At 61.1% G+C, this 14,716-nt stretch overlaps 2 protein-coding genes across 4 annotated transcripts in view; both read right to left on the reverse strand.

The window, feature by feature from the left end:
- Nucleotides 1–1,249: 1,249 nt before the first annotated feature.
- NAT14 (N-acetyltransferase 14 (putative)) overlaps nucleotides 1,250–14,716 on the reverse strand; it is a 61,153-nt gene continuing 47,686 nt past the window's right edge. The window contains exons 1-3 of one of the 2 annotated variants that reach the window (XM_022586042.2): nucleotides 11,637–11,743; nucleotides 3,293–3,408; nucleotides 1,250–2,416 (exon numbers count right to left, since the gene is read on the reverse strand). In XM_022586042.2, the coding sequence (XP_022441750.1) occupies nucleotides 1,868–2,416; nucleotides 3,293–3,364 (621 nt within the window). In that variant the 5' untranslated portion in view covers nucleotides 3,365–3,408; nucleotides 11,637–11,743 and the 3' untranslated portion in view covers nucleotides 1,250–1,867. Of the gene's footprint in view, nucleotides 2,417–3,292; nucleotides 3,409–11,636; nucleotides 11,744–14,716 lie in introns of those variants that run through there. The other variant, XM_022586041.3, reaches the window with a different exon arrangement.
- Nucleotides 4,620–14,716, reverse strand: part of ZNF628 (zinc finger protein 628) — a 57,786-nt gene continuing 47,689 nt past the window's right edge. The window contains exons 1-2 of one of the 2 annotated variants that reach the window (XM_022585899.2): nucleotides 11,637–11,743; nucleotides 4,620–7,870 (exon numbers count right to left, since the gene is read on the reverse strand). In XM_022585899.2, the coding sequence (XP_022441607.1) occupies nucleotides 4,743–7,865 (3,123 nt within the window). In that variant the 5' untranslated portion in view covers nucleotides 7,866–7,870; nucleotides 11,637–11,743 and the 3' untranslated portion in view covers nucleotides 4,620–4,742. Of the gene's footprint in view, nucleotides 7,871–11,636; nucleotides 11,744–14,716 lie in introns of those variants that run through there. The other variant, XM_089902031.1, reaches the window with a different exon arrangement.

A 14,716-nucleotide genomic window follows, 5' to 3' on the forward strand; every position in this document is an offset into this window, starting at 1 on the left:
GCTGGTGGGGCGGTGGTGGGGGGGTAGGAGGTAGGTCTCTGGGGCTCCTAAGAGGGTAGGACGGGGGTGCCAGAGGCTGGGTCCCTGGGGGATCAGGCAAGGGAGGGCCAGATGTCCTGTATCCCCCAAGCAATAGGGATGAGGCCCCGGAAGTCTGAGGCTCTCCAGTGGGTGAGCTCAGGGGTCAGAGGGTGGGGCCCAGGCCCGAGTCCCCGAGGAGAAGGGTCACTCACCGAGGAGGCAGGCCAAGACCCTCATGTCTGCAGAGTCGGGTTAGGGATGGGGTGAATGGGGAGAGGAGCAGGAGAGGGGAGGAGCTAGTGGCCACGGGAGGGGGGGAGGGAGGGAGAGAGGGAGGCTCCTGCCAGAGGCGCCCGGGACCTGGGGAGGAGCAGGCAGGGGCTGGACGCTCTGCCAGGAGGAGGAGAGGCTGCCGAGGAGGCAGCAGGGGACGGGAGGGGGGGCGGGGAGGGGGCTGGCCGGCGGCTGAGGCCTGGGGAGGAGGGCGGTGGCAGGCAGCAGGGAGGGTGTCCAACTGCAAACACCCACTGGGGAGCCGGCCTGGGGGCAGCAGGCTGCAGGGAAGCATCCAGGCAAGGGCGTACGCTGGGGAACAGGGGTGCACGGGTGGGGTGCCCACCCATCTGCCTCCTCTCTTGTCCAGCCAGGGAAGCGTGCTGGGACCAGAGAGCATCAAGGATGGATTCACATCAGATGCCGGGGTTGGGGACCTGGCACAACTGGGGCTCCCGGTGCAGCAAGAGGGCTTGCAGCCAGACACCAGGAAGAACTTCCTGGATTGGGAAAAGAGACAGAGAAACTCCTCTCTCCATCCCCCCCGGTGGATCTGCACGCAAAAGTCCCCAACCTCCTGCCTGAGGGAGCTGTGGTTGAACTTGCGTGTCTCCCGAGGAAACTGGGGTCAGGGGTTGGGGGACCAAGGGTCAAGGCTTGGGTGAGGGAGGGCGACTACACACACACACACACACACACACACACACTCTCTCTCTCTCTCTCTCTCTCTCCCTCCCTGCACTAAGCAGCTGTGAGGCGGAAAAACTTCGGTAATGGGGAGCCTGAGTCAGAGGGCTGGCAGGGAGCAGGGCTGCCTTGAGCTCATTGCCTCCCCTGCCCCCAGTCCAGCACCCCCGCTGCCAACAATTAATGTCAGCCTCGGGGAAGGAGGAGCCAGACGGAAGGGGGGCCTCGGAGACAGACTGGAAAAGGCATCAGAGAGAGGGAGACAGGCGCACAGCAGTTGCAGGCTTTATTAACAAACGGGTGTTAAAAACCAGATGGGTCTGCCTGCCCCTCTGGGCTCGCACCTTCCCGGGCAGGGGCTGGCCGGGAGGGCAGCACTGTGCCCACCACCCCCCTCCCTCCCCTGGGGCTCTCGAGGCAGACGACCCTCCCCTGTAGAGGCGCCCCTCACCCTCTCTCTGCCTCTGCAGCCTCACCCACTCCAAGCACAGCATCAAGCCCCACCCCATTCCCTGGGGGCCTTGTCCCGGTTTGGGGTGCCCCTGCTTAAGTCCTAACCCTGGTCGGGGTGGGGGGCAGGCTTGCTCGGCCTCCTCTCCTCCTGCCCCACGTCTCTCCCAGGCTCATAGCACAAACGGCACAGGCTTGACAGACAGGCAGATGGGGAGACTTCTCAGTGCAGACAGAGTCTGAGGCAGGGGTTAGATGGGCCGACCTCTCTGAGAAGTTCAGACAGACGTCAGGCTGTGGTGGGGTCTCTTGCCCTCTGCAGGCCTCAGTTTCTGGGCCCTGGGTGGGCTGGGGATTCATGGAAGGACGGTGTGAAAGTGTCTGCACACAGGAGGTGCTCACTAAGCGCTGGTTTTCCTTCCTCCAGGGTCTGGCGTCATAGTTCCTTGCTGAACTCCCTCACCAGCGTGTAGCCCATGCAACCCCAGCTCCCCTCGGCCTGGTAGCCACAGCCCTCAAGCATCCCGGCCACGCCCCACGCTGCCACGGCCACCGGGACCACTAGCCGGGCCCGGGGCTCCCCCATGCCGCCCGCCCAGGCTCGAGCCCGGGATTCGGCAAAGGCCAGCAGCCGCCTGCCCACGCCTCGGCGGCGGTGCCAGCGAGACACAGAGAGGCGGGTGACCCGGGCCCCGTCTCCAGCGCTGGAGCCTGGGGCCAGGGCCAGGACCCCGCACACATCCCCTGAGCCCCGCACTGCCACCCAGGGCCCCCCCAGACCGCCCGGCGGGGGCAGCGAGCCCCACCGGGCCCGCAGGCCCAGCTTCATGGCCGCCACGGCCAGGAACACGGGCAGGAGGAGGGCCAGGGCGAAAGAGGCCAGGACGAAGCGCAGGCCGCTGCTGGCTGCCGCCAGGAGGAGCAGGGCCGGTGGCCGCGTCAGGGCGTGGAGGGCCACGCGGTTCTCTGTGTCCTTCACGCCAGCCTGCAGGCAGGAGGAGCAGTCAGAGTGGGGGGGCTCCCGTGGGCAGCAGGAACGGGGCGGGGAGGAGGCAGGCCCTGCCCGGGAGGGATCCGGGGCAGGGGTTGCCGGAGGAGAAAGGAAGGCAGTGAGCTGAGGCCTGTGGCGGAGGGTCCAGGACCACACGGCTGGCACACTGGGCTCTGAATGAGTGAGCTGGTGAATTAGGAACTGTGAGGGCTCCCACTTCAGTGGAGAGGCAGGCATCAGGGGAGGCTGGATGGAGGAGCTGACCCAAGCAAGAGAGAAAGCTGGAGGGGCGCCTGGGGCGTCCTCGAGTGCCAGGCTGAGGCCCAAGGGCTCTACTTTGAAAAGCAGGAGGCTGGGGCGTAGGGAAGACTGGAAGTGCGGAGGATAGGGAAGGAGTTGGTGTGTCAGCCCTACAGCGGTGAAAACCCTTTTTGATCCCCAGGGTAGGGAGAAAGAACTAGAGAGAGGAGGGCCCAAGGGCCCTCTTAGGAGCAGCAAAAGACTGCTTGCCGGGGGGTCACGGCTGGCTCAGGAAGGTGACTGAAGCCACTCAAAATGCCGCCCCTGCCCCCTCCCAGGCTCCGTGGTGTGTCCCCGCCCCACCCCCATGTTCATTGGTGCCCCCTCATTCTGTCCCCGCCCCCTCCCAGGCTCACTGGTGTCCAGGTCCCCCCCACTGGTACCCTCCCCCAGACTCACTGGTGTCCCCGCCCCACCAGGCTCATTGGTTTCCCCTCATTCTGTCCCCGCCCCCTCCCAGGCTCACAGGTGTCCCCGTCCCCTCCCAGGTTCACTGGTGTCCCGGCCCCCCCTCACTGGTACCCTCCACCCCACCCTCCCAGGCTCACTGGCGCCCCTGCCCGCTCTCACCTTCAGCATCTCCAGCACTAAGGGTTTCTCATCTTCCCTCATCTCCCGCACCGACAGGTGGCTGGGGGCCATGGCAGCCCCCAGGCTCCCGCGCCCCCAAGGGAGCAGGCGTGCACCTGGCGAAAACAAGCCGGTCAGCGTCAGGAGGGCACCTCTCGTCCCCAAAGCGCCCCACAGCTGCAGATCACGCAACAGTATGTCCCAGGTCAGGTCCCAAGAGAGGTCCGAGACAGGACAGGCTTCCCCGTCAACCCATCGACCTTTCTAAAGTCTCTCGGGGTGCCCCCCCGGCCCCCAGTGGTGTCCAGCGATCTACGCCTAAATGCCCGGTGCACGCCAACACCTGCCAACACCGGGCTCCCTTCCAGGTTCCGGGGCGGCCCTGGGGGTGAGCGAAACTACCCCCACAGGCAGGGAATGGACCCCGCTCCCCACCCCCCAGTGCCCAGAGCCTCTCTGCCCCAACCGCCCCCGAACGGCGTCTGTCGCAGGAACAAGGACTTGCAAGCACCTCTGTGGGTCGCTTCGCTTTTGACAAGGTGCGGGGGGAGCAGGGTTGAGAAGGGGGTCGTCGGCGGAAGTGACGTCAGACTAGCGCACTGGGGGCGGGGCGGTGCCTGCTCTCGGCCTTAGCAACTGTTGCCAACCTTCTGGCAGCGGGTGGGGGGAGAGTCTGGGCGTGGGCTGGGAATGGACTAAGGCGGGGAGCGGCAACCCTGCAAGGGGAGGAGCAACAGAGAAAGGGGGCCTGTAGGACGCTGGCGGGGGAAGGGGCTGGGGATGGGAGCGGGGGACCCGGCGTGGGGGGGCGGGGAGCGGTACTTAACGGTCGCGCGCTGAACGCACGCTTGCTTCCCGACGTCCCCTGGTTCCTAAGCAACCTGAGCGCAGGGGGTGGGGGCAGGGCGGCGAACTCAGTGGTTCTCTTAGGTTCCAGGGCCTTCGCGGGAGGGGCCGCGTCAGCATCTTGAGCCCACGGGCTCCCAAACCGCCCCACCCCAAACCAACCCACCCCGGCTCTCAGTGACATTCGGAATGGGCATTCCCACCCACCCATTTTTCCGTGAGAGGAGCGGTGGGGTGACTTACAGAGAACAAGTGGCAGAACCAGGATTCTAGATTCCAGCGCCTCCCCCATATAGTGACCGTTGCATCCCTTTTTTAAAAAGGATAAACAGAGCCCACATAGGAGAAGTGGCTGGCCCCAAGACGCAAAGCAAGTCACCTGCGAACCAGGAAGCAAGAGATGAGACTCCAAGTTCCCAAGTGGTGGCTATGGCCATGACAGTGATCTCCCAAACCACAAATAAAACAAAAACACAGGAGCGGAGATTCTGGTCTTTATTAGCAAGCCCAGCCTGCAGTTCCCCTCCCCCCAGCTCAGCCCAGCCCAGGCTGACAGTGAGTCGGGGTCTCTGTGTGGGGCGGGAAGGGGTACCAGTGGTTCTACTCAAAACGTGTGCACCAGCTGGACTGCGGGCAGAGTCTGGACAAACTGGATGGAGGGTAGGCCCTGTGGGGTCATGCCCCCAGGTGCAGCTCCTGCAGGGACCACTTGTACCATCTGCGAGGCAGGAGCCGCAGGGACGCCCGCGGGAGCAGAGCCTGGGCCAGGTGGTGGTGGGGCCAGCAGCTGCAGCGCAGCGGCGCCTCCCCCAACGCTGCCATTCTCCAGCAGCTCGGTGGCCGGGGCACTGCGGATAATGAGCAGTTTCTGTCCCGTTGGGCCAGGGGTTGGCGGCTCAGCCAGCCCCGAGGGTAAGGTCTCTACCTCCTGCACACACAGCTGGGTCTGCTCCCCATCAGCCCCGCTCAGCACCAGGACACTCTGCAGCCCCTCCTCCGTCTGCAGCGTCTCAAAGAGCACATCCTGGACCACACCAGTGCTGGCCTCACCGTCACCGGGCTCCCCCGGGCCGGGGTCCGCCAGCAACTCCTCCGCTGCCCCACTCTGAACCACCAGCAGATTAGGCGCCTCAGTGGTGACGGCTCCCCCACTGGAATTGGACAGCTGACCCGTTACAGGCTGGAGCTGTACCGTGGTCACCTCCTGGGCGGGCTGGAGCTGGACCGTGGTCACCTCCGGGGCCGGCTGGAGCTGGACCGTGGTCAGTTCCGGGGCTGGCCGAAGGGGTTGGAGCTGGACCCCGCTCACTTCCTGTGGCCCTGCCTCCCCAGCCCCCACATTCTGCAGAACTATGAGGCTCTGCGCTCCCGCGCTGGCCCCGGTGTTGCTCCCTCCCTGCACCCCTAGCCCCCCAGGGCCTGGCAGCCAGACTACTCCAGCCCCCTGCCCAGCTTTCCCCACTGCCCGCGGGCCCTGCCTTGCACCGCTGCCCCCACCACCAGTACTGGAGGAGGGCAGCAAGATGAGCTTGGGGGGGGCGGGGGGAGGCGGGGGTGTGGGGGGCTGGACGCTGCTGGGGATCAGCTGGAGACCCTGAGCAGTCTGCACCAGGAGAAACGTCTGGGAGTTGGGGGCTGCTGGGCCAGGGGGCGGGGCCTGGGCCGTGACTCCTGCCACCTCTAGGGAGAGCGTGGCCTGGAGGTGGGGTAGAACGTGGACATCTTGGGTGGCGGACGGGGCGGGGGCGGCAGCCAGTGGGGCAGGGGGCTGGGGGCCGGCGCCGGGGGCTGCGGGGCCAGAAGCGGCGTTGGCCGGGGCATGCGTCCTCAGGTGCCGCTGCAGGTAGGCGGCCATGACAAAGCTGCGGCCGCAGATGGGGCAGGCAAAGGGGCGCTCGGCCGAGTGCGTGCGCTGGTGCAGCAGCAGGTTGGACGAGTGTGTGAAGGTCTTGGGGCAGAGCGGGCAGCGGAAGGGCCGCTCGCCCGTGTGCACGCGCTGGTGCTGCCGCAGGTTGGAGGTCTGGGCGAAACTCTTGCCGCACACGCCGCAGGAGTGGGGCCGCTCGCCCGTGTGCACGTGCCGGTGGCGCCGCAAGCACGACGTGTTGCGGAAGGCTTTGCCGCACTCCCCGCAAGCGTAGGGCCGCTCGCCTGAGTGCAGCCGCAGGTGGTACTGGTAGTGCGACGACCACTTGAAGGTAAGGCCGCACTGGCCGCAGGTGAAGGCCCGTAGGCCGGTGTGCACGCGCTGGTGGATGGCCAGCAGCGACGAGCGCTTGAAGGCCTTGCCACACTCACCGCACTGGTAGGGCCGTTCGCCCGTGTGGTCCCGCAGGTGGTAGCGCAGCCCCGACGAGCCCTTGAAGGCCTTGCCGCACTCGCCGCATTTGTAGGGTCGCTCCGCGGAAGCCGGGGCGGGCGCGGGAGCGGGCGGGGCGGGGACGGGGGCGAGCGGCTCCTGGGGACAGGTGACTTCGGCAGCCTCAGCCTGGGGGGGCGGGCGCCCGGCCGCTGCCTCCTCCACGTGGCACTGCTGGTGCGCCAGGAGGCTGGCCAGCTGCGGGAAGGCGCCGTCACAGCTGCCGCAGCGGAACGCCTGCCCGCCGGCCGCCCCGTGGCTGTGCTGGTGGCGGGAGAGGCCGGCCACCGTCCGGAAGGACTTCCCGCAGGGGAGGCAGGCGAAGCCAGGGGCAGAGGCGGCGGGAGGGGGCTGCGGCAGGGGGGACGGCGGGCACAGTGAGGGCGGCGGGGGAGGGTCGGCCTTCCGCGGCTCCGAGGGCGCGTCCGTGGGCGGGGGCAGCGCCTCCGGCCCGGGACAGGGCTGGTGCTCCAAGAGCAGCTCCTCGCTGCCGAAGCCTAGCTCGCAGCCGTCGCAGCGGTACACCAGCTCCACCGTGGTCTCGGCCGCGGCCAGAAAGAGCTCGGGCACCACGGGCGGGGGCGCGGGCGGCGGGGGCGCCGGCGGGCTGGGGGGTTGGAGGGGCCGCTGTAGGTAGGCCTCCGAGACCAAGACCTTGCCGCCGGGCTCCCGCGGCGGAGGGGCGGGGGCGGCGGCGCTGCCGTGGGTGCGCTGGTGCAGCAGCAGGTTGGACGAGTGTGTGAAGGTCTTGGGGCAGAGCGGGCAGCGGAAGGGCCGCTCGCCCGTGTGCACGCGCTGGTGCTGCCGCAGGTTGGTGCTCTGCGTGAAGCTCTTGCCGCACACGCCGCAGGTGTAGGGCCGCTCACCCGTGTGCACGTGCCGGTGGCGCCGCAGGCTGGACGAGTTCTTGAAGGCCTTGGGGCAGTCCGGGCAGGGGTAGGGCCGCTCGCCCGTGTGCTGGCGCAGGTGGTACTGGTAGTGGGACGACCACTTGAAGGCCAGGCCGCACTGGCCGCAGGTGAAGGCCCGCAGGCCAGTGTGCACACTGCGGTGGATCTGCAACAGCGACGAGCGCTTGAAGGCCTTGGGGCAGTCGGGGCACTGGTAGGGCCGCTCGCCCGTGTGGCCCCGCTGGTGGTAAAGCAGGGCCGAGGAGCCCTTGAAGGCCTTGGGGCAGTCAGGGCACTTGTAGGGACGCTCGCCCGTGTGCGTGCGCTGGTGGTGCAGGAGCCGGGACGACCAGCGGAAGGACTTTCCGCACTCCCCACACTCATACTGGGCCGTGGGGGCAGGAGCCGCGGGGCCCGGCTTTTCCCCGGCCCCCTCTGCGGTAGAGGCCGGCGCCATGTCCGCGTGGGAGCCGACCATCACACCTGAGGAGGGATTCCGGGTCAGGTGAGGGCGGGTGGTCCCCCCACCTCCGCCCACACACCGGGTTATTTCAACCCCAAACCCATGGGCTGGCCCTGTAAGAGGCACGGGACACATCCCTTAGGATTACGGCTTCCTAGAGTCCAGGTCAGCTCTGGCCGGAGAGGCTGCCCACGATGGAAGGCTTTGGGTGCTAAAAGGGAAACTTATGGCAAATTGGGAAGAGTTGGTTACCCCCCACCACCGCCATGCCGGCCATCTCCTCCAGGAGGCTGGACCACTGGACGTGGCCTTTATGAGGCCAGGTACTGCCTTTCCGGCTATGTTCAGCCCCTCTAAAGACAGGCAGTGTCTTTGAAGAAGGCTGGGGTCTCTAGCACCGCGCTTTGGATCCTCTGGTCCCTCTAAAGACCTCATCCCCATCCTGCCTCAATACCCGCTTCTGCTGCCATCCCCCAAACCTTTCACTACAGACAAAGCCTCTGTGAGCATCCGCTCTCCACCGCCACTCATCCTGCTCCACCACTCCCTCTTGGGACCCTAACCCAGAACCCCTAGGTTCAACCATATCTACCACCCATTGATCCTGTGGGCTCTGCATCCTCCGCCCCCTCATCCACACCCTCACTGCCCCCCTTATCCAGCACAGATGCTGCTGGTGACTGGAAACTGGCTGGCCTCAGCCTCCTTTTGCATTCATGCCCAAGGATCTCAAAGCTCCCTCCCCAACACCCTGCACTGCTCATGCTGCATTTCTCTGGTCCACTCACCCACCCCACCAGGTGATACTTGCCTCAAATCTCTCTCCTATCCCCTCTTGCTCTTAGCAGGTGACCCTGCCATTAATCTTGTTGCTGAGAAAATAAAAGCAACCAGAAGAGAACATTCCCATCTTCCAACAACTACACTGGTGGCTCTCAATGGGGCAATGGAAGCTCCCTCGACCACCACCACCACGCCCTCCACCCCAGCAGACATGTGGCAATGCCTGGAGACTGTTCTGGTTATCTGGCTGTCGACTGGAGGAGCAGGTGCCACTGGCATCTAGTGGGCAGAGGCCAGGGATGCTGCTCAACGTCCTACGATGCACACTACAGCACCACCCCCAACCCCAAACAGCAAAGAACAATCAGTTCAAAATGCCAGTGGTGCTGAGGTTGAGAAACCCTGCACTACCCCCTCCCACCTGCCTACTTCTGGGCCTAAAGACTCTGACTTCCCACCTACAGCGATTCTCCTCATCTCCTGGACCGTTCCCATCAGTGTACCCACAAGCCAGGTCTCCCATCTTTGTAACTTAAAAAAAAAATTTTTTTGGCTGCGTTGGGTCTTCATTGCTGCGCACGGGCTTTCTCTAGTTGTGGCGAGCAGGGGCTACTCTTCGTTGCGGTGCGCGGGCCTCTCATCGCGGTGCCTTCTCTTGCTGTGGAGCACGGGCTCTAGGCGCGTGGGCTTCAGTAGTTGTGGCACGTGGGCTCAGTAGTTGTGGCTCACAGGCTCTAGAGCACAGGCTCAGTAGTTGTGGCACCCGGGCTTAGCTGCTGCACGGCATGTGGGATCTTCCTGGACCAGGGCTCAAACCCATGTCCCTTGCATTGGCAGGCGGATTCTTAACCACTGTGCCACCAGGGAAGCCCTCCCATCTTTAAAAAAACAAAAACCCTTCACCCCACTTCCTCCTCCAGCTATGGCCTCATTTCTCTCTGTCTCCTTGCAGCAAAGCAACTTAAAAGTGCCATCAATACATGCTCTTTCCCATCTCAAACCCTGTCAATCAGATCCTCCCCCAGCCCCCTCCACTCATGGCCTCCTAGTTGCTAAATCCAGTGGTCTCCACTCAGTGGCCAATGGACGCCTTATTCTCTCTCTCCTTAAACCAGTCCCCTTGGCTTCTGGAATACCGCGCTCCTCACCTGCCACCCTTCTCAGTTTCAGGTGCTAGTCCTACTTGTGAATGTAGGAGAGTCCAGGGCTCTGTCAACCCTCCTATTCTGTATCCACACTCTCCCTGGAAGCCCTCACCCACTCCTGGGACTTCACAATCTATAAATTGGACAATTCCAAAATTGATCTCCACTTGATACCTGTCCTTTGAAACCTACACCCCTGCTAGACTATGCCATTTGGATGCCTAATAGACAACTCAAACTTAACATGCCCAAAACCTAAGTCCAGTTTTTGCTCCTGCTCTCTCCCCTCTCTGTCCCCCACAAATATCTCTTTCACTCCCAGTCTGCGCCATCTCCAAAAACATCTTTATTCTTGCTCAGGCCAAAAGTCCCAGGGCATCCTCACCTCCTCTTTTTCTCTCACTCTCTATGACCAGTCTGTCTGCCGATTCCCCTATTCGAGCAGGAGCATCCTTGGAATCTGGCCACTTCCCACCAAGTCCCCCATTACCACCTTTTTCTAGGGCACCAACATCTCCCTCCTGGGCAACTGCAACAGCCTTCTGACAGCTCTCCTAGTTTCCACCCTTACTCTTCCTAACCCCAGTCTGTTCCCAACACAGAGGCTGAATGGAAACTGCCAACACAGACAGACCATTTCATTCCTCTGTGCTAAAGCCTTCCACTGCTCCCATTTGAGAGCAGAAAACGAACCCCTTACAAGAACCTTCAGACTTCCCACGGCTTATGGCTTCCTTCCCTCCCTGACTGTCCTGCTAGCCTCTCCAACCCTCAGAGCACTATGGTCACAGGGCCGGGTCAGGCATGCCCACTCCCACCTGGGGGCCCACACAGGCCCCTGCCTAGTACCCTCTTTCCTCCAATATCCAGTAAGCTCCCTCCCTCACCTCCAAGTCTTTGCTGAAATGTCATCTTGGGGAATTATTCCCTGACCACCCTACCTAACTCTGCAACCCCTCCCAGCATGCCGCATTCTCTTTCCTTGACTTATTTTTTCTCTCCATAGGGCTTATCACCTTCTAACCTACTTTATAATCAGAGTTTCCCAGCATCAGCACTGTTGATATTGGAGCTGGACAGGGGGCTGTTTCCTGCATTGCAAGTTGGTTAGCAGTATCCCCGGCCTCGGTCCACTAGATGCTAGTGGCATCTTGTTCACTGTTGCATCCCAGCGCCTAGAATAATATCTGGCACAGAGTGAGTACTCAGTGAACATATCTCGAATGAAAGAAAGCTGGGCATCCCTTTGCACAAGCCGTAAAGATTCCCTTTAAAAAGATGAGCGTCCCCTTTAAAATATAAGCAAGTCCTTTAAAGAGGCTATCCCAGGAAGCTGCACGTGTCTTTCAGAAGGCCGGCATTCCTTAAACAGGAGGCATCCATGCTCTGAAAGAGCTGGGACCCATCTTATCTGGTAAAGAGCACCCTCTTCAAAAGGCCGGGCCACACCCTTCCAATCAGGCCCGACTTCCCCTTTAAGAGGATCCTGCTCCTGCACAACCATCTCCACCTTCTCTGAGCTAAACTAGAGACTGCTTTGAAGCCACTAGGATTCAGAAGCTTTTCTTTCAGTACCTGGGACACTGTCACCGGCCTTTAAAGAGACAATTTATTCTCGGGGGGTGGGAGGCGGGGGGGTGATGGAAGCGGGAAGCTCTTTATAAACTGCACAACCTGCCCCGCCCCTTTAAAAGCAGCCCCTTGCCCTTTAAAGAGTCGGAGCCGGCCCGGCGGACAAAAGTCGGAGGTGAAGTAGCGCCCTTCCCTTTAAGGCATCCCTTCCGGTTTCACGTTCGCCGTTTCCCCAACGTCTCCGCCCTCCGGTCCCTCCCCCACCCCCTCCCCTCCGGTCTCTCACCTGCGGCCCCGACCGGGGAATGAGCTGGGGAGACCCAGGGCCTTCCCGCGGGGATCGATGGGAAGGCGGGGCCCCTGCAGCGGCGGTGTAGGAGTGGGGGCCGGGGAGGGGGCGGGGGCACGCTCCCTCCCAACGGCCCCCGGCGCGAGGCACCCAACCTTTATCGGCGGCCTCTCGCGCACACAAACCCCGACGTCGCCGTCAGTGCGTCAGGACGCCACGTGCGCAGAGGCCCCGCCTCCGTACCCCCCATTGGCCGCCGGCTGTGGCGGCCCTTCCTGGCGCGGGCGGCGCGAGGCATCTTGGGAGTTGTAGTACTCTCGGGACCCCGACCACTCGGTCCTTGCGGCGGTCGCGGGGGTCGGCCCGCTGGGTTGGGACGCAGGGTCGCACGTTCCCCTTTATTAGCATCGACTCCCTATCGTCTGTGGTAGAATCCTCTCCCGCGGCGCGGTTCCCGAGCAGGCGTCGCCCACGAGGGATGTGGTCACTCCTGGCCTGGCCCCACGACCAGGCCCTCGGGGCTCCCATTTTTTCCCCCGCTGGGGAAACTGAGGCCCGCAGTGCTTCCTGCACCGCAAAGGTACCACGTGCTTGCGGTTCCCGGGCGTCTGTTGCATTCTCGCTAGTGCGGCTGTTGGGGAAACTGGGCCCTGCTATGCAGGGGGCTGCCCAGGGCACCAGGGACCCCTGCCTCCTTCGCAGCCTGGGGGCTTAGGGGAAAACGGGGCTGTCCTGAATCCCCTCTCCCTCCTTCCATGTTCAGCTCTCACCAGCCTCGGCCTCTAAGTCAAACTGACTTTTCTGCGAGTCATCCAACTGGTTTCTCAACCATGGCACTGGTGACATTTGGGCGGGTCTTTCTTTACTGTGGGGGCTGTCTTGTGCCTTGTAGGGTGGCTAGAAGCATACTGGCCTAACCCTAACCCACTAGAGGCCAACAGCCCTCCTCGCCACCCGGCTCCCCTCCACCACACGTTATGACAGCCGTCTCCAGACCTGGCTGCAGGTCCCCTGGTTGAGAACCACTATTCCAAGGCAATCCTCTTCAGCCTGACAGCTACCTTTACCGCGTCCCTTCTCAACTACCGGAAAGCCCCTATGCTAGGTGGGGTCCCATTACATGCTCAGCGGCACTCATCTCTGTTCTAGGACAGACGGATGGGGTCTGACTTTGCCACCCAGGTGTCCCCAACAACCAACAAGGGGCTTAATCAGAAGCAGACGGCACTCTGTTGAATGAGCGAATTTTTACAGCCTCCCATGCAGTTTCCCAAGGCCCCCAGGCAGGCTGGGACTCAGGCGTGATCTGAGTTGTTGGACCTGTCCCTGCCCCGCAGGGTCTTTATGAAATCTGCAGTGAATTCATGCATATAAAACCCTTGGCTTCCAGCTCAGCCCAAACGTTCCTCTCACTTCAGCTTTCACCTCACCTGCCAGAAACGAAGCTGCCAGAGGCACTTGGGGCGGCGGGGCGGGGGTGGGGTGGGGGAGGGACACCTGAGGAGAGTTCTGAGCTGTTAAGGAGTAAAGAGGCGAAAGCTAGGAAGAGGAGAGACCTGCAGGCCCTGCCCCCTGGGGTCTGTATCCAAGGCTCCTCAACACATCAGGCTCTGGTCGCTAACAGAGGCTTGGGGATGGAGGGAGGATCCCCTATGAGCAACTGGCTCCCACTCTCGGGGCCTGGTGCCTCTTTGGGGAGAAAAAAAAAAAAGTTGTGCAGATTTCACAGGCTCATTTTCAAGACAGCAGTAACAGCCCTGTGGTGTGAGTGATGGGACGCTAACACCGTGTCTGGCTCTCCAGGGACACGGCCGGGAAGAGGAGTTGTCCCCCCATCCATCCCTGAGCTGGACCTCTCATGGAGCCTTGTATGTGGAGTCCTCTGCAGCTGACACAGATATCATAGAAAGTTATCAGAGGCACCCAGTCCAGATTCTGTAGTGTCCAGACTCTCAGTCCTTACCCAGGACCCTCCCCAGATCTTGCCCTAGGAGCTGGGATATAGCAATGGGGGCTTGGGAGGGGGCAACAAAAGTTCGGTCCCAGTGAGTTTACAAAATCTACAGGGGGTGAAGGGTGGCAATAAACAAGACATAATAAATAACACGTATCCCATGCTATGTGCACAAAAACAGAAAGATAGATCAATGGAACAGGATAGAAAGCCCAGAGATAAACCCACGCACACATGGACACCTTATCTTTGATAAAGGTAGCAGGAATGTACAGTGGAGAAAGGACAGCCTCTTCAATAAGTGGTGCTGGGAAAACTGGACAGATACATGTAAAAGTATGAGATTAGATCACTCCCTAACACCATACACAAAAATAAGCTCAAAATGGATTAAAGACATAAATGTAAGGCCAGAAACTATCACACTCTTAGAGGAAAACATAGGCAGAACACTCTATGACATAAATCACAGCAAGATCCTTTCTGACCCACCTCCTAGAGTAATGGAAATAAAAACAAAAACAAATGGGACCTAATGAAACTTCAAAGCTTTTGCACAGCAAAGGAAACCATAAACAAGACCAAAAGACAACCCTCAGAATGGGAGAAAATATTTGCAAATGAAGCAACTGACAAAGGATTAATCTCCAAAATTTACAAGCAGCTCATACAGCTCAATAACAAAAAAACAAACAACCCAATCCAAAAATGGGCAGAAGACCTAAATAGACATTTCTCCAAAGAAGATATACAGACTGCCAACAAACACATGAAAGAATGCTCAACATCATTAATCATTAGAGAAATGCAAATCAAAACTACAATGAGATATCATCTCACACCAGTCAGAATGGCCATCATCAAAAAATCTAGAAACAATAAATGCTGGAGAGGACGTGGAGAAAAGGGAACACTCTTGCACTGCTGGTGGGAATGTGAATTGGTTCAGCCACTATGGAGAACAGTATGGAGGTTCCTTAAAAAACTACAAATAGAACTACCATATGACCCAGCAATCCCACTACTGGGCATATACCCTGAGAAAAGCAAAATTCAAAAAGAGTCATGTACCAAAATGTTCATTGCAGCTCTATTTACAATAGCCCGGCGATGGAAACAACCT

Source organism: Delphinapterus leucas, chromosome 20, assembly GCF_059928025.1.
Source record: "Delphinapterus leucas isolate spDelLeu-1000000601 "Yukka" chromosome 20, BTC_Dleu_Yukka2, whole genome shotgun sequence".
In the NCBI taxonomy this organism is placed as follows: domain Eukaryota; kingdom Metazoa; phylum Chordata; class Mammalia; order Artiodactyla; family Monodontidae; genus Delphinapterus; species Delphinapterus leucas.